This window comes from Atractosteus spatula, chromosome 7 (assembly GCF_055471065.1).
Source record: "Atractosteus spatula isolate fAtrSpa1 chromosome 7, fAtrSpa1.hap1, whole genome shotgun sequence".
Lineage (NCBI taxonomy): Eukaryota > Metazoa > Chordata > Actinopteri > Semionotiformes > Lepisosteidae > Atractosteus > Atractosteus spatula.
Window position 1 is genome coordinate 5889727 of NC_142712.1, and position 18947 is coordinate 5908673.

Consider the following 18947-nt stretch of genomic DNA (forward strand, 5'->3'; position numbering starts at 1 on the left):
GACTTTCACTTCAGACACGCAAGGCAACCACCCTCGTGACTTGGGAGCGTCTCAAATACTCCAGGACCCCGACGACACCCTTACATGTCTCACACACCAGTGCCACACACACCCCGCGAGAGCTGGGGAAAAAGACATCTGGCAGAACATCTGGTGACAACTGGCAGAACTGGGGAAAGAGAAGTCTCATTTCTGTAAACGACTGTCCTCACAATCGTCTTATAACTGGATATTAACATGAGATTCGACCTTTTTTCCTTTCTGAACGTTGCCGGAACAAAACCTGATGCTCTTCACATCTAGCATGGTCATTCAAGCGAAATTCCAGCAGAGGGAGCTCTAGAGTTTCGGAGCTCATCTTTATACATATATATTGCAATATCTGTTTAAAAAAACGGCCAATCTCCTTTTTTTTTTGGTTCGTTTTTGTTGCTCTGACATTAAAAATATACCAAAACAATAAATATTTAGGTTTCGTGACGTTCAGTCCAAACCCAATCTGGTTACTTCACAACTGTGGAAAAAGACTGCATGTTTGCAGCCAAAAACAAATGAAATCCGAAGAGTTGGCGAGCGCGTGTTTTTTTTTTTAAACGACCGGCGCGCTAACGTGATTTACGAAGGTCGTTTCCTCTGCCGCTGATCAACACGGCAGAGCACCTCTTGACAACAGCAACGGTTTCGCTGCGGAAGGGCAGAGGCAGCAACAGCCACGGCGACCGTGCGCGAAGGGTTAAAAATCCACGTGGTGCGCCGCTCGGAAGCGCACGTCTCCCTTTCCAGACGGTCCTTTATTTTAAAGCCTGGCTTGGCGACGCTTTGCGACATTGCCGTGCGCTGATGCCCAGCTCCTGCGAGCAGATACCGGCAGAGAGGCGCAGCTGCAGAAAGGGAGAGACAGGGGGAAGCAGAAGCAGTGTCGGTGCAGCACCCGGGGAGCCCAGACGCTGCAGAAAACCGTGCATCTCTCCGCCACACGCACCGCCGGTACATGCCGCATCTCGGCCCGGCGAGGGGGCAGCGCTAGGGGGGGGGGGGAGAAGATCGATAGATACGTAGAGCCCGGGTGCGAAGAGAGGGCTGCTTCCCAGGCGGCGCTTGGAAAAAAAAAAGGCGAGGAAGATGGACTATGATTTCAAAGTGAAGCTGACTGGGGAGAGAGAGCGAGTCGAGGACCTGTTTGAATACGAGGGCTGTAAAGTTGGAAGGGGCACTTACGGGCATGTGTACAAGGCGAAGAGGAAAGATGGGTGAGTCAGCAGGCCTGCCGGGCTGGCTCCGGGTGAAAATAAAGCGCACGCTTTCTTTGCGGCTCTTTGGTTCATTTTAGTTGTGTTGTTGTTGGTGGTGGTGTTGCTGCCTCTATTGTTTGAGATCCCAGAGACGGTGGTGGTGTTGTTGTTGTTGTTGTTGTTGTTGTTGTTGTTGTTGTCCTGCTGGATAACGCAACCCGAATAGAAAAGAGACATGCTCGGTAACACAGTACCAGCACCATGAGATTGTCTCTGAACTGGAGAGGGACAAAGCTGCCCGGACTGTCACATCAACCCCCCCCCCCCGTCCGTGCCAACCAAAGATAGCTGGATAGGTGCCGTGTGCTGCTGTTTTTGCTCAATCGTTACTGTTCTTAACTGGTGTTACGAATTTCCACCGCCTGGCTGTCGCACTGTTTTCTGATTAGAACTACAGCGGCGGCGGCGTCCCCTATAATAGACCGAACCCGTTTGCAGAAAACATCCTGGAAAAATACATTTTAGAGGAAGTGTTTACGTTGTAAATCCTCAGCCGGGATGGTGGGTTTCGGCAAAGCGATTTGCCGAAGAATACCGGTGTAAGAGCGACGTTCCCATATCGGAGTAACCTCTCGTTTATGGGGGTGAATTTCATGTTTTCTTTCCTCTTCCGAGTCTCCACGCCGAGGGTGTTATTCACTTTTGTCTTGCCTCCCCCCCCCCCGGACACCTTTTGCAATAACACAAGGCACTTGCAAACAAACCGACATTTCTCGGGAGGGTTCTGCGTTTGTCGGAGCTGTATCTTCCTGCGGACAGCTCTACGCGTCGAAGTCTGCGGTCACTGGTTTAAATCGCTTGTATCAACCCGAATAGCAACTCGCAAGAAATGCTCCATACATCTTGAGGGGCGGTTCAGTTTTTTTTTTTATAGCAGTTACATGAGACTGACGAAGTTGTTCCGCTTGCCCCTGGAGCTCAAGGTGAAGGACATCCTTCAGCTGCCTGGATAGACGTGAGGGCTGACCCGGGTTGCTGTCCTTTTCAACAGGAATTTATTAATAGTCCCAAGAGCACACAGGTGCTTCTCTGCCACTGGCTGTATCGGTGTGTGTCCCTCTTTCTCCGAGTGCATAGACTTGACACACGCACTGTGTGAGCAATGGAGCAATGGAGCCATCACTCCTGTGTTTTGGCGCCTTAGAAAAGAGTGTGAGCTGGGGTTCTGGACTTGCCTGTCCACAGACAGAAGCCAGGCTTGGTCCCAGTATCTCTTGGGGGCACAATACACAGCTCTCCTCCCCAACAAGTCAGGCTCACTGCCAGGCAAGATGGGGGGGACCACAGGCAGGGGGGGATGAGTTTAATGTCCTGTCGTTACTGTCATCAATTAAGAAGAAGGTACCAAAACAAAAAACTGCATTTAAGTTGGCGGATGGAAGGGGTTATTCATCACCCTCTCGAGTGAAGCCACGCAGCTAATGAGTAGTGACATCCAGCCTGGTGTTGATGCGTGTCAGCTCTGGCTGTCAGGACAGAAGGCACTCCAATATGGGTCATCTCCTGCATTTGTCCCCCCCGAACTCCCAGCGCCAAAACGCAGGGGAATCTTACAGTGTGGAGCGGCGGGCAGGGCTCTGGACTCCTCCCTGGAAGCTGTGGGTCTCATGCGGGTTCACATCTCAGGTGGCACAGTGCTGTTGTACCTTTCCACGAGATCCTTCAGTCACATGCCCTGCTTCATGTGTGGCTACTGATTCAACCCCTTTGGATAAAAGCCCTGGCTGACTCGGTTAATGGCACGTCTCCGTGTGTGCATCAGCTCTTTGATTTGGGAAACTCTGTTGTGCTGTGACAGAAGAGCTGTGTTACACCCCGTCTCTTTTCGCTGGGTGTGTGCTGTTGAGATTTTATGATGTATCTGAGCCTCCTCTTGACAGCAACGTGCCAAACCCTGCTGGTCTGCAGATACTATAACGAGAATGCGTCGCACTGCAGAGGTCTCTTAAACGAGAAGGGTCCTTCTCAGTTCCTGGGGGTTTTCCTGCTTGAGAAAGTGTTGCTGTTGCCGTCTCTGAAAGAGGCCTGCAGAAACGAGCATGATGTCACTTTCTTTTTTGCGAGCTGACCAGATTGCGGCAGCGAGAGTTTTAATAAAAGAAACATGCCTCACAATCCAAGTGATCAACGCGCTCTTTTACAAGTGACCCTCCCAGAAAAAAAATGCTGCTTTTAGGTCTTTGTCTCTGTGAGCCACGTGCTGTGAGACGCGTCCCAGACTGCCTGAGGTGTTGTGTTCACGATGCCGGTGCTGTAAGTTGGTTTATTCATAGTTCCAGTGCCTTCACAGAATCCAGACGCGTTTGAAGCTGCAGGGCTGTGATGGCTGAGATGGTCTGTCCTGCAGCTCTGTGGAGACGTCCTGGGCTTCTCAGTGGAAGAACCCGAGGAGACTCTCGCACAATGCACAGCATGTCAGCTGCTCGCTGTGGTTAGATATCTCCCACCTTCTCCATGTCCATTAAAGCCCTTTTGCATGGGAGAATCCTTGTCCCAGAAGTGCTAGCACATCGCTGTGCATCCCACATTTTAGTCCATCTCCATCATTTCTGTGCTTCTCTATTGCTCTATTGCCTTGGTTTCCAATTCCGAGTGTGCGGCGGCGCTGTTGATACAGCGGATCGGGGCTGACTGCTATGGCAGCGCACTGGGAGGGGAATGGGACCACTGGACCACCTCCTTCAGACAGGAGGGGTTTCCTTACAGAGGTGTACAGTTCCTGTGAAGTACGAAGGCAGCTCTTTAACAACAAAAGACCTAAAGAAGGTATTTATACAGGGTCTTCATTACAGCAGCCGTGGAAGACGGGCTGCAAATCGGGAGGAATTCACAAAGCCTCCTGTTGGAATCGGCTGCAGTGCTGCAGCAGTTCAAATCTGACGCTACTTTGGAGCTGTCCTTAGCGGAGACGACGTGCAATGAGTTCTCTATCAAGTCAAACATGGGCTGATTCTAGATACATGGTGAACTTTAAGAGGTTATTTCTCCCCCTGCGAATGCTTTTCAAGAGACTGAGGCACCTAAAAGAAATGTTATTTTGAATGCTAACATGTTCTGTACGAAACAAATTAAAAATCTTGCTGGGGGGGTATTTCTGCATTAATAGTGGCTGGTTTTGATCACTCGGGGGTAAGTGGAGGGACAACATTAACATAAAAGCTGAACAATAACCGTTTCACGCAGAACACATCTCCTCTATTGCTCTGTCCAGGCGAAAGAAGAGCAAAAATGCATTTATGACACAAGACCAGAAGTTTGCAACACAGGCTTGGAGTGTGATGTCTTAATTGTATAGCTCTCGGAACAGTGGCAGTCTTCCTCACCATGTCTGACCATGGGTGCAGGCGTCACAGCTGCAAACTTCAATTAATGTCTGGACATACAAGTATACATGCATGGTCTTATCAGTGTACTGGAGCCTAAACCCTTGTCAGTAAACTGTGGCTCTTTTTTAACTGACAAGAAGTGCTTCATGCAGAATGTAAAGCAGTCCAGATTATCCAGTAAATCAGGAAGATATTATAATCAAAATCTGACTTCTAGCTACCCCAGGAGCTGAGGCGTTACTTTGAAATATTGGGGTGTTGGCTCCGGGTTTCTTTGAGCTGATCAAAAGCACATGCACTTCCACATTGGTCCAGCAGATGGCGCTGTGTGAGGCAGCGCCTGTGTTGCACCTGGTGTGGTGTGAGGTCACAGTGCAAAGACCTGCCACTGACATCATCCTGTGGGCATTGAGAGATGGAGCCATTCCCACAGCAGCAGACACTTAAGGGGGTGAGAGCTTTTAAGCGCTTGATGGGAATGCCTGACTCTTGAGTGTGAGGCTACTGTTAGACCAGTTAACATGAGTATGGCTTACTGCTTCTGATTGCCTGTCCTTCAGTCCTGTACGCTCATGGTAAAACAAGATGTTGGACCACAGGGGTGCTTTTCCTGGCAGAGGGATAAAAAGGCGCTCTCGGTGCCAGAGTGTCCTGTGTGCACAGCGTGCTGGGCTGCAGAGATATGCTTTTCTCATCAAGGGGGGCCTGTTTATAATCCAGGCAGCTGTTTGGATTTCGTTCTCTCCTTGGACTGCAGGTCTGGCTCGGAGCTCGGTTTGAGCTCGGAGGCGGAGTGAGTGGGGGGGGGCTTCAAAGGGGGAGGAGGCGTGACGGGTCAGCGCTGTGTTGCAGCAGGGGGGCTTGTGCTGTACTTGAACATGGCCAGAGGAAAACGTACTACCGGGAGACGAGGGTGGGGGACCTGACGATGCATGGGAGCCCTTACCCTGCAGGAATTACAGGTCAACCTCGCTTAACTCCTCAGGTCCGAATTCATGCTTGACAATTTAGCGACGTCAGTGGGATTTGGGATGAGTGGGCAGGCCTCTTCCTTCAAGGCTGATGGGTGCTTTCATTCACAGCTGAACTGAGCTGCTCAAGATGAATTGGTGGTTTGGTGGTGATTTCGGGGTACCCTCTAGACACAGCTGGGCTGTGGCTCTGCGGGATCACCCCTTTGTGGACGAATGCCACGAGTCTTGAGGCAGATCAGCACAGACGCAGTGTGAATGAGGTGAGCAGGGGGAGATGGAGAGAAAGAGAGTGGCCTGCACTTGTATTCCAGAGCTCTCCATCCTCCTTGCTCTCCCTGACACTCCAGCTGAAATGGATTGGCGCCGGTTGTGTAGATTCCGGCGTCTCTCGTGTGGGTGATATCCTGTGTCCAGGGTCGCGTCCAGTAAAAAGAGCCACGCGTTTTTATCTAGTTCATGGCTTTGTCTGCAGTCTCTGCTTTCGTTTTTAAATATACCATGCGGACGTGCACCCCAGCAGATACACCAGCGTATGAACGAAATTAATCTTCATACTGACAACCTTCCACGTGGAAAGCTCGTTGTGTCAGATGAAGGGTCTTGTTTAGTGTTTGCAATGCACCAAGTCTCTTAATCGTTTGAAGAAATAAGATTTACTTGAATCATACATAACTTGGATGGGTTCTCCACAGTGCCTCAGCTCATAGAGGAACTTGTTTGGTGTGCGTGTTGAGCCTCTTGTCTGTACAACACGTGTTCCGAGTCTGGGCTTTGCCTCAAGCTCTCTGTAACCAGGGATCCCCGAAGTAGGGTACCCCCAAGTCATTTGCTTGTTCTCTGATGAGACAAGTTGCTTGCGCTTAAATGCACCAAGGTGTGCAACATTGCCCCCTTGTGACCTATCAGGCACCTGCAAGCTTACAGTGCTGTTGAGAAGAGCAGCATGACTTCAAGTTGTGCTGTCTCTCCCGTTACGCCCAGTGGGACTCTGTGTTTGAAATGGTGAGTCCTGTTGATGAGAAACACAGGCATTTTCCTCATCACGCGCATTTACCTGGCACGAAGGCCAGAATACCAAACTAGCTTTCGGACTTGGATCACTCTGCCTAGTTCTTCCCACTGTGCCTCTCAGACATCCCAATGGCCAAACTACCACTATGCTTAAAACCTGCTTACAAGGCACAATACTGTCTGTTTTGCACAATACTGTTTTATAGCCCAGATCCGGTTTATTAGTATGAAAAATACTACAGACTGGTGCAGATGTAACTCTGCACTGCCTGTTTGTATGTACTGTATGTGCAAAACTGTCTGTTAAAGTGAAAATCCTCACTTCCTTGGAAGAAGAAAGACCAAGCATTTGGAGGAAAAAAAAAAACCATTTGGTCCTTCTTTAAGAGCTACATTTATTAAGCCTGTTGGAAAAGCTGTCCCATTTTCTGAGCGGGGTCAGGTGAACAGGAGAGACGCAGGTGTGCGGAAGGTCGTTGTGCTGTGACCTTTATAAGCTTCCTGCGGACGCACTCAGCCAGGCTGCTTAATGACCGGGGCACTAAGTGGTGCAGCTGGGATTAGGCTTGGCCCTTCGATTTCAGGGGAGTGACCTTTATGCCTGCCCGGCAGCCGTCTGTCACTCCCCTCCAGGCTCAGGACGTCCTGCACACTGATCTCCCGTTGACGAGGGACGCTGCTGTGCACAGGCTTGCAGTCCCTGTACCTCTCTCTACCAGCTTTATTATTGTCAAATCTGTACGTGTTGTATATCTATAAACTCAAGAATCATACCCTGACATGCTAAGCACATCATTTTCTTATGTTTTTTTTTTAACTTTTTTTTTTTACTTTTCCGTCAGGATGAAACTCTTATTACCGAAACTGTAAAAGACCAATCGCATTCTTTATACGTATACAGACCATTTTACTATTTCATTGCTTTAGGTAGGGGACAAAATTGCATTGTAGTTTTTGAATGTGATTTCCTGTAGCTGCAGATGAGAACTGCCTCATGTGCTGTGGCTACAGAGGTGTCCTCTGTCTATTCCGTGGTTGATATTTCAGTGGCTGAAGGGGGTTTCCTTGTGCTAGTGCAAGCATGCATCAGTGTCATTAGGGTGCTGAGGAGGAGCAGGTATTTAACCACAATGCATATAGAGTGAAATCACATACTTTGTCCTCCTAATTAATGGGAGAGTGTTAAGAATGAGTTATTTAAAGATGAAGATCTGAGGAGAAAGACTCCACTGTCCTCTCAGGAGGAGAGTCTGTGTGGTGCTGACTGGCTTTCTTGACCCTGTGCTGTTCTCCTGACGTGCCTCTTGGTCAGAAAGCCCCTGTGATGCAGCAGGACGTTGCCAGGCGTGCCCTGTCTCGCCCTGGCTCTGTTCTGAGCTGCTGGGCAGTGCTGGGGGGGACAATGGAGAGCTGTTGGGATGCTTTCTGCAGTCTCGGATCATTTGGTTCCACATTGTGTTGCTTTCTTTCTGACGGACCATTCCTTTCCAAAAGCAGAATCGCTCTGGTCTCCAGAGAGTGCTTGTATCAGGGGTGGGCAATCTGCAACCTCATGTGTCTGTGAGGGGACGACCCGTTTCTCGGTGATTAACGCCGAGCTCTCCAAGAACCTTGGCCGATAGGTTATGTGGCAAGGGCACAGGGGTTTCCTGGTACAAAATACTGCGTCAGCTGCACACAGCCGCCTTTCATGTCAGTCCCGAAAAAGGCCACGTTTAGCGGTCATTGAACCTAAAAAACAAACACGCACAGGGGGGTCTGTTTTCAACAGGAGCTGCCCTCAGGAAATCGAGGTGGGGGGGGAGGAATGCATCATGGAAGGGCTCAGCGTTGTCCTAACTGGTGGGGCGTCCAGCAGAGCTCCTCGTGGTACAGTATCGGCTGTTGGTTTGCAGCTTTGGCAGAGCTGTCGGTGGCCATCGTCCCTTCATGACTGGTCAGCCGTGCTGCGTGGGAGCCCTGCTGCCTGAGGAGTTGCTGATTACAGGGCAGGACTTTGGCACACAGGGTGCTGAGCTCCTTGCCCAGGGTCCGCCATGCTGGAGCCCCTTATTCATCTGCAATTTCAGCGTTTCATTAGCTGCAGCATTGCTGTGCAGGAAATGCCAAGATCCTCAAACGCACTCCAGGGTGAATCAGCGAGTGCAATGTGCTGTGGACACTCCATGTTGAACCGTTTGTGGATAGAGCTGCAATATTTCCAGGAGAAGATGAGACATAAAAGTGTACAACTGTGCTAAACATAGCCAAGTATTGTTTCAGGATTGCTTTTTGCTCCTTTGTGTTTTAGGGCTTTGATCATGCTGACATTACAACACACAAACACCGTTTATTTAAGGGGATTTTCAGTGGTTGGATCCCTGACTCCTTCATTAACAGTGTCGGTCTCCCGTGCTCCCAGCAACAGAGAAGGGAAGCCTGTAGAAGTTCAGCTGGCGCCCTCCTGTGGTTCCTAATCAGGTTTAAGTGCATCTTTGTGAGAAAATAAAAGGTTTTTGGGTGGCGGTGGGGCAGGAGGTTTGCAAGATAAGGCTTCTCCCCTGCTGTAGTGTCCAGCTCTGTGAGCTCCAGCTTACAAGCAGCTCCTGGTTGGCAGCTGAGGGGATTTAGGTTGGCAGGAAACATCCCTTTTGTTCCATCGCCGAAAGCAGTGCTCTGGTAAAGAGAAGGTATTTCCTTTCCTGAGCTGCTTCATCACACTCCTGCTCAACTGGGGCACAGCGCACAGATGAAAAGCAGCATGTAAGCCTTACCCTAGTTCCCTGTCCTCTCTCCCGCTTCAGCCTTTTTCTGGATGCTTTAATGTCGTTGCCCCTGCTCCAAATCGGTAACGAGCGTGCTTAACAGGTAATGGGGAATCCCACTGCTACCACCAGTGTGCAGCCCCACCTGGATGATGCGCCAGTTCACTCCCCACACACTCGCTCTCAGTGGGAGGAGAACAGAGTGATGAAGCCAGTTCAGAGAGGGGGGTTATTAGGAGGCCATGATTGGTAAAGGACAGGGGGAGAGAGATGAGCCCTTTCTCCTCTCCTTTTGATGAGCCTCTTTCTCCTGGGTGAAAATAAACGTTGTGCTCGTTGCTAACTGATTAGCGGTACTGCAGAGCGAAGCTGCTTGCTGTACGTGCCCAGGGATCGCTCGCCGATGTTAAATGGCCAAAAAAAAAAACAGCTGCTTGATTTAAGTTCCAGTGTGGAAGATGGACATGAACTTAATTTGCCAATTAAGAACGTTTAAAAATAATAATGGTGACCTTTTGCGACTCTCTCAGAACATTGGTTTTTAATGACTTTTCATTAGCGAGTGAAGCAAAATGTGACCCAGAGCACTCTCTGTGATGTGGAGGATTCGTTTTAATTCGTGAAAAATGGCAAAGATGCTCCCAAAGTGCATTGGTTCTCAGGGGGAATGGCTCTGTTAACGATCTTAACTCCCTCCTTTTTGTAGCGCTTGACTCTATACAGAACAGCCGAGCCGTTTGGTACCGCAGTGCTGATCTTTTATTCCTTTTGTGATGTTTGTGTTCTTATCTCTGAGGAGCCGGGGGGCTGTGAAGTACACAAACACGTTCATTCCTGTGGAGCTGGAGTCGTTTTCTAGAGCGCAGTTCTAGATTCATACGATAGATACCGCAGAGTTATTCCCCAGAACAGGGCCTCTTCAGTCTTTTATCCTTTTTAGTTAAGGGAAGTGTTGACTATAAATCAAGGGAAGCTATGTTAAAATGGCACAAAGCACAAGTTAGACCGCATTTAGAATACTGCATGCAATTTTGGTCACATTAAAACATTAAAATTGCTGTACTGGAATCAACGACTAGTGCTGTTCCCAGGCTTAAAGGCATGTCCTACCCGCTGACAGAAAGGCACTGAGTGTCTTGAACAGTGAAAGCCACGAGAGGACCTAATTCAAGCATTCTGATTCCTCGGAGGTATCGACTGAAGACAGTCAGCAGTGAAATGGGAGCCACATGACTCAAGTGGGAACACTTGGGAAAGAGGAAAGAGTGGACAATGGGAGACCTGTGAGCTCGGGGACGCGTGCGTCTGGACGCCCTGGCTGTGTTCCCTCTCGGTGGTTAAAATCCCCACAGCCCGCTGAAGAAGGGTGATTCCACACCAGGAAGTAGGTTGACTGGATTTTCTGTCCAGTCCCCCAAGACCTTGGTGCACAGGTAGACCTGCTGTTTCTCAGTCCTCTGTACCAGGGTTTGCCGGGCCTGCTCTTAGGGAATGCCAGCCTGCTGCTTTGCACTGCAGCTGAGATCTTCACTTCAGTAAAACCCTGAACTGGACCAGTATGTTGCTCAGCTGGAATCTTTGTGCGTTTCTTTTTTCTACTGGCCTTATTAAGTTACTTAAGAAACGCAGCAGTTAGAAGGCAAGCTCTTGCCCTGTCAAGGAACCAGAAATTAAACCTGCTATTAGGTCCGTTAAGGGTTCAGTTGTTTAACGGGGTACTCGGGTAGAACACAAACCAGTAATGTTGGGGTGTGGGGGACCCCAAGATTGGATGCCCCTGCCCTACACTGTTCAGGAGAGGAGACTCGATCCTCTCAGTCCTCTCTCAGCAGTAGAACAGAGAGTGCACCTCTCCAGTAATAATGTGATTGTTCTGATTGTAAATGCTTTGCTGAATATTTCAGTGGCTTAACTGACATTCGTCGGTCACGCCAATAAAGCTCACAGAGATTCAGACTTCAGCTGGGGTGACGCAGGTAGCAGGCCTCTGTGCGAGCTGGTCCAGAGTGGTTTCACATTGAGGGAGGGAAGAGATGGGTTCCAATGGGCCCTGGTGCCATCAGAACCAGTACCATTAAAAACATGGATGTTGATGTTACCCCGGAGTCCTGGCCAAATTTCCCCCTGCTCTTTACCAATCATGGCCTCCTAATAATCCCCATTTATGTACAGGCTTCATTACGCGGTTCTCCTCCACACTGAGAGCTGGTGTGTGGGGAGCATATTGGCACGTTATGGCTGCCGTCACATCATCCAGGAGGGGCTGCACACTGGTGGTGGTGGTGGAGAGGAGTCCTTATTACCTGTAAAGAGCTTTGAGTGGAGTGTCCACTATAAGTGCTATATAAGTGTCAGGAATTATTATTATTATTTTATTATTATTATTATTATTATTATTAACATCAGGTCCATCTTGTTGAATTTAAGTGCAGCCCAGCCTCAGTCCCCTTTTCATTGGTGTCTTTGGTTACTGCTGGGCACGAGCATGTTGATTTTCAGCAAAGGATTCCCCCAATGGCACTGTGGCTGGAAATTGCAAATGGATAGATTTTAACTTCCGAAAAGAAAATGGATATAGAGCAAGGACTTCAAAAAATACTGCAAAACAAGAATACTTATGGGGGTGACGTAAACTCATCTAACGTCTTCTGAGGATCAGTTTTAGGACATCGTCTCCAACCTCAGAACACTCTTCCTGGGTTTTCTCAGGCTGAATTTCTGAAATGCTTCATAAAATGGCAAAAAATGATTTGTTGCTGGAAGTCTTTAAAGAAGCATGTATTTTTCAAAAGTGTTTTTTCTTTATTCTCCAGTGAGTATGCAGTGCCCGACTGTACAGCTGTGCCTGAGACACAGTTATGCTTTTGTTAGCCTGGGAATTCTGCTTGATGAGTGTAACAGATTACAGATTTGCGATCTTTTTCTTCCCTTTCTTTTTGAAACTGTAATTGTATTCTCTCCACTTGTAGTTAAATTGTTCTTTGGCTGCTTGATGGATTTGTCCTATAATAAAAGTGGAAAGACGCATTTAAAATACCTCCAGCTTACAGGCTCTCTTGTGGCTCAGCCTGCCTTTGTTACGGAAATTAAGCTTTTTCTTCAAAAGGTTAGGAAATTGAATGATGTGCTTGTATAGTTTCCAAGAGAAACAAAGGCAACTAGATATCTTCAGTTTGCAGAGTGGCTTTGTTGCATCTTGCTGAAAAAACGTGTCAGTTGACATAAAGAAGCAGTGTGTCAGCTGGGGGTGGGAGGGGCTGGTTTGGGGAGGGTTGAGACACATTTTAATGGTTTTCCTGATCTACAGCTTGAAGAAACAGAACTGTGTGGAAACCTGGCTTTTGTCTCTTGGACAGAATGCAGACAAGTAGCATTGAACTCAAAACCAGAAGCTCTAATAATTTGATTTTATCTCTGTTAGATCTGGGGTTTTACATCTTAAGCCAAACTGTGTACTTAGCTTAAAGGAAAATGTTGAGATTATATCAATAAATGGCCCTGTTTGCTCTGGCAGTCAAGTCTGCACGGCTGGGGTTCTCCCTGTGGGAGACTCTGCCGTCTTCTCTTGAACTTGGCCTAGGTTAAACACAGGTCGCTGGCAGTTTGTCTTGGGAGGTTAGTTAAGCATGTCTGCTTCACAGCCCTGGAGCAAATCTTCACGTGGGAATTTCTGGAGCTTGTGACCGCACCCCCACCCACCCTTTACCTCTTCCATTGTGTACGACTTGTAGAGCAAAATTTCTCACAGTCCGAACACCGTTTTTCCTGCCTGTCAACTAATTGTTCAAGCGACATCCGTGTTTGATGTCTGTGTTTGATTGGTGATGCCTTGATCCTCCGGGCGGCGCGTGGATTGGCCAGCAGAAGTGGAATTACAGATTTTGCAATGTGCTGATTGGGCCAGGGTTGCTCATGCAGGAAAAGAGGTCCAGGCCTGTGCTTTCTGCCCCGAGTTCAGTGCTATAGTGGTATCGGTTTGGAAACATGCTCAAAAGACTGACGAAAGTACTTGAAAGTGCTTTGTCAAGACAGGCCCCCATTAAATCTTCATCTGGATACAGTGAGCAGAGCACTACAATTCTGAGCAATTTGCACTCGGGGGATTGAGCATGAGCAGTGTCCTGACTTGTAGTGTCCTCTTGCATCAGAGGCCTAAAAGTACATACTGTAGCTGTTTGACTCGGAGCCTCCGGAGCAGCTGGGGTTTTGGAGATTTGCATTTTTCTTTGAGCAGGAACTGGCATTTCAATAGGACTGCGGTGTGGGCGTCCCTGTTCCCCATGACTTGGCTACGCTTGCCAGTTCCTGCCACCTCATACGTAATGTAATACAGATAAGAGCTCCAGCCAAGCTATTTTGTAAAGTCATGAAGCCCTGTCAAAGCTTTTAATGTTGAACATAAATAATGCCAGGCTGGACACGCACGTGAGTGCACAGCTCAGGCGGTCAGGAAGGTGTCGTGTTACTGCCGTGCAGACGCTGAGCCCGTTCGCTGCCGATACTGTACCAGGGAATGCCATGATGTATGTTAGACAAAGCCAGTCAGAGGAGATCTCTGTCATGTAATCTTTTTTTATTGTCCAGACTGTTCTTTTCCAGTTTATTTGAAGATGCAATGTTTCCTTAAGCATCCTGTTTTGCAACAGTTTCTTAATACTTTGATTCAAAATTCTTTTTTTTTATTTCTGTTTCTGCAGGGGGTAGAATGCTTCCCTAATATCCTTGTGGCCCTGGATGAAATTTGAAAAGCAGCTTCTGACATCTGTAAACAACTAGCGTCCAAACCAGGGCAAGAATTCCTGACAAAAACAGTTTTTTTTCCCCTCCACAATGCTAATGTTTATAGAAGGGTGAAAGACGATTTTGCAAAAAAACAATCTTTAAAATCTGCGAGATGAAGTGCTTTGTGTGGCAGCTGTAGTTGGTCCTGTGTGTTTCTTTTTGTTTTGCAAGCTGTTGCACGGCTAAGCTACACGGACGTGGGACTCTGTCCTCACGTTTAATTCCTTGAATTTGTTGGTCTTGTTGGGTGGAGCTTGGGATTGCAGACGGTTTTCCCTTTCATGTTGATAGGCTTGTACAACACTTGATAAATCCATCCCTTAATTACAGCTTTGCAGCCTCCTGTTTGGGGTAATTATATGTTGACATTCTGTCTTGCTTCTTTGCCATGAATAAGCTTTGAGGTAAGTGTGGTGCATTATGGAAACCGAGGCTTTCAGAGCGAACCAGGAGACAGTGTTTACTAAACAGAGAGGCACGCTGCCTTCCCAAGACAGCAGCACGCTGTGCCGATTCCCGATTCCCGATTTCCCAAGTCCCAAAGTCCTAAACCCACAACCCGCATGCCCTGAGAGATGGAACCCTGTTGGAGGTGATGGCCAGTGATCTGTGTCTCTGGGCATGCGTGCAGCGTACTTGCAGTCATCCGGTCCTGTTAACTCGAGAGCGTGATTCTCCTTAGCAGCCAGACACTGAAGAGAAAGCGCCGCGCCAGTCTTTCGGATTCTTGATCTGCTCCTGCACAGTGCTGCTTTGTAACCGGTTGCTGGTCAGTAGGTGCATCGTTATTCTCAGCCCCCACTGGCCTGTGGCTCCCCAGCACTTGAGGACGAAACCGGTCTGGGAGCCAGTCTCCCCGGGCTGAGAGGCCGCTCCTGCCAGGAGACGAATGGAGTTCCAGCTGAAGGGCCTGTCCAGCCACGGCGAAGTGGTACGTTGAATTTTTGAGCCGCGGCTCGGGGAGAGAGAGGTGGCACCGTCTTCAGAGCTGTGATCGCCTCAGCGCAAACCCGCCTGGAGAGAGAGAGGAGGAGAGAGGAGGTTGTTGCTGTTTTTTGGGGTTTTTTTACCCGGTTCGGAGGCGTGTGAAGCATGAGCTCTGCTCATCGAGAGGGGGAGAGAGAGGCGGAGGGGCTGTAGGACATGTGGTGATGGTCCCCCGTCTTGGAATAAAAACGTATTAAAGAATTCAGGTGACTGGTGATGGTGACTGATGAGCCACCGCTGGTGAACATTGCCGGCTTAGTCAAAAGAAGAGTTTTCTCTTCGCATTCCAACATAAGCGCTCGGTTAACTGAAATGGACCTAATTATGGGCTGAGCTGCACCTGCTGGATTTATTTTTTCCAAGCTGCTCCTCAGAAAGATGCTGTTTGAAGGTGGGAATTGGCCGGAGCCCGACATCTGCAGCGTGAAGTGGTTGAGGGAGCATGTGACGCCCTCCCCCAACTCCAGATGGGACACTGATCCCTCGCTGGGATTGACCCCCCCAACAGTACTGGCCCCCACGCACACAGCCGGGTATTGCAGCACTGTTGCCGTGGGGACTCGAACCCACAACCTCTCAGTCGTGAGTCCAAAGCCTCACCCTATGGGCTCTGGTCGAAGGTGTGACGCTTTCCAGCTCAAAACATAATTGGATCTTAGATCGGAGAAGTAAGTGAGACGTGGTGGTCTCGGTGGCGATGGGGCTCTCCTCCCCTGTCCCTGGTGCTTTGCAGAGGGCTTGGCAGAATAGTGCTTCTTAATTTAAGGAGCTCCATGGGGCTCCAGTTTGTAGCGGCAGGCCTGGATTTCTGAAATGCCATGGAGGGCAGGCAGCCCTCATTAACCCCCCCTGATTATTTTAAGGAGTAATAAAGAGAGGTATGTTTGCCACAGAGCCCCTAGGCCTTCGTGCTGCCAGTTCTCAGGACTGCTGGCACTCCTCTCTGTGGCTGAGGGCGGGTGGGTGTGTGTGTGTGTGGAAGGTGGAAGGTCTCTCTTTGTGTGCAAAGTATTTCAGCAGTTGTTCGTTTTTACTCTCTCCTTCCATTAGCTCTTCTGTAAATGTGAATCTGCACTTGCAGCACATCTGGCCTGTTACAAAATACAAGCAGTATTTTTACTGAGGCTCTTTTTCATTCAGGTTCAGATCGGGTTTGTTTCTTTTCTACCGTGATATTAATTTTAGGTGGAAGTTGGGGGGGGGTGTAGATTTAAGAGCTTCTGCTCTGAATCTCTCCAGGCCAGCTAGCCGAGATGTTTCTTGCCGATTTTCCAGACATCCCTGCACAGGAAATTGCCTGGGCTGTGACAGCACAGTCCACAGGGGCCAGAATGAACTCTCTTAGTTCCCCCCCTTCTGTGAAACAGGCCCGCTCCAGCCTGGCCCTGTGCTTCTGTGACAGCGAGTTCTTCTGCTTTTTCAGCCTGAAGAACGTCCCGTCGCCATGCCTTAGAGCAGCGGTTCCCAGTCCTGGTCCTGGTGACCCGCACATACCTGCTGGGTTTCGTCCCAGCCCACCTTCACTGGATCATTGATCTGAAAAATCGTTTCAATTTAATAATTGCATTTTGTTTCTAGTCACAAGGTTGGGATTTGATTTCACTTACACAGCGCGACTGTTCAGCTTGATTTGAGCCAAGATTCATTTGTTCTTAAACACGTTGGGGCTGTATTATTGTTTAGCCAGTGATGGGTTTGACTGTGTAGCTAAGGGTTTGGCTGGATGGAACCCCAGCAGGTATGAGGGCCACCACTGCCTTAGAGCCCGCCTTAACCTCTGCAGCACGTGTAGCACTAGCCTCGCTTGTGAAGCTCGTCTTACTTTCTTGAGTCGGTGGAGCTGTGCGTGGGAACCCCTTGTGTGGTGACTGCGAGGAGAGCCGTGCAGTGGTGCACTCCTTTATCCCGCACAGACTCGAGGGGAGGGGTCTCATAGTCTAGACGGCTCTTGGCCACGTGAGAAGGAGCTAGTCAGTCGGCGCGCGCTATGTTGTGAATGTTTTTACCTGATGCTTTATATGAAGGCAGTTCCTAGCCCACGTTTGCGTTTCTGTGGGCTTCAGTCAGCTTGTCGTTTCCATTGAACTGGAATGCTAGCAACACATTTATGAGTCATGATTATGGTAATAGGAACTAATACACTTATGCACTTTTGCAAAAAGGGCTGGGTGAAGAAAAGCTCCATTTATTCTTTTGCGATGCCTGGCGGCGGCGGTGGGGGACATAACTGATTATGATGAGTTTCTTAAGGGCGCTACCTTTCTTAAAACGCACGTTTTGCACGCATGCTTTGGAGCACAAATGCAGGGACTATTTCACAAGAGTAACCCAGCAGCTCGGCAGGCTTGCTGGAGAGCTGGGTGGTGCTGGCCTGTGAGCCTGTGTCTCTTGGATGGGGCAGCAGGTGCAGACCTCGAACCCCCAGGACCGCAAAGCCGACTCCCTTCTGAGGGTCCCGGATGCTTTCCCCTGCATGGAACTGGCCTGCGGGAGCTCTCGAGCAGGCCCCAGTGATCTGTCACCAAGAGGCGCCCCAGGAGTGGTGTGATGGCTTCCAGGCAGTGTCGCCTGCACGTGTGCTGCCTCAAGGGGTTGTCTGAGGAGGGCGGGGAATGGGGCTCCGCTGCCTCTGTTGAAGAGGGGGAGGGCGACGGGGACGTTGCTGCGCTGTGCGGCGCACAGGTGGAGACGTTGCTACCTGCTGCTAACCTTTCCACAGGGGCCAGCGGGCAGGATGTGGTCGAGGCTCAGAGCGAGCTGGCTCTGGCGCGCTCGAGCTGGGGGCTTGTTGTGAGAGCGCGCCGAGGGCCAGTTCCCCGGCTCAGTCTGTGTTGGTGGTTTGAGGTGTTTTCCCACAGCTCTCTGTAGAACTGCTGTCACACGCAGAGCGCCTCCACCGTAGTGCCTGATGTTAACTCGCCCCATCGCACCGTGACAAACCCATCTCTTCATCTTCTTATAACCTATATATATATTTATCACACACTTATATATTTACATACATAAAACGCAAACCTCGGTTGAACAGAGCACATTTCATACAGTAGATTCACAGGCAGGATGAGGCTGCAAATCACATTCTCTTTCTCCCCTGCCTTCGCCCCTTCTCTCTCTCTCTCTCCACTCCCTCTCTTTGTCTCTCTCTGCCTCGTTCTCTCTCGTCTGGCGTCCCCGCCCTGCCTGTCTTCCTCCCCGCGCTCTCGAACCCGCTCCCTCCCTGGCTCAGGCTGCCCGTTAACAAACCAGCATGTTAAAGACCGCGGCACTCCCTAGTGTAAGTGGCCTGGTAATTGTGACCATGTGTTTAATTGCAGTGTGCTCGGTACCCCCCCCCCCCACTTGTGGTGCAGAACCAGAGGAAGGAATAATCAATTAGACTGCAGCTTTAAAGGACTACAGAACCTACTTCAGCATCTCAGTTATTCTGAGGCAGTTAGAGCTACAGACCCTTCCACTGTAAGATTGCTGTCTGTGTTCTGATTTGAGCTGTTCGGATGCCAGCAGAGCCTTGTTGCAGTCAGTACCCAGTCGGGCCTGCTGAAGCCACTGTCCTCCAGTCCAGCTCGCTGCTCTTCATAGAGAAAGGCTGAACTAAACGTGACCCAGGAAATTGAGCCCTTCCTGCAAAGCAATGCAAGCCATTTCAAGCTTTGAACAGAAAAAGGAAGAACTATAAGATTGGAAATTTGCACATGCTGTGCCCAAGGAAATGTGCTTCATGGCCACAAACGCGAAGCACGTTTCTGTTCTAATGTGATCAAAAGCGTTCAAAAATAAAATGTACGATATATTGTAGGATTGGAAATTGCTTGACTACAAAAATTAATTTGT

The 18947-nt window shown here is 49.3% G+C and overlaps 1 protein-coding gene across 5 annotated transcripts in view; it reads left to right on the forward strand.

Annotated features, from left to right (window-relative positions):
• The first annotated feature begins 775 nt into the window (after positions 1-775).
• The window catches only part of cdk8 (cyclin dependent kinase 8), a 40200-nt gene continuing 22028 nt past the window's right edge, over positions 776-18947 (forward strand). For all 5 annotated transcript variants that reach the window (XM_088920333.1, XM_088920329.1, XM_088920330.1 and 2 more), the window contains exon 1: positions 776-1250. In XM_088920333.1, coding sequence (XP_088776459.1) covers positions 1123-1250 — 128 coding nt within the window. In that variant the 5' untranslated portion in view covers positions 776-1122. The remainder of the gene's footprint in view (positions 1251-18947) is intronic.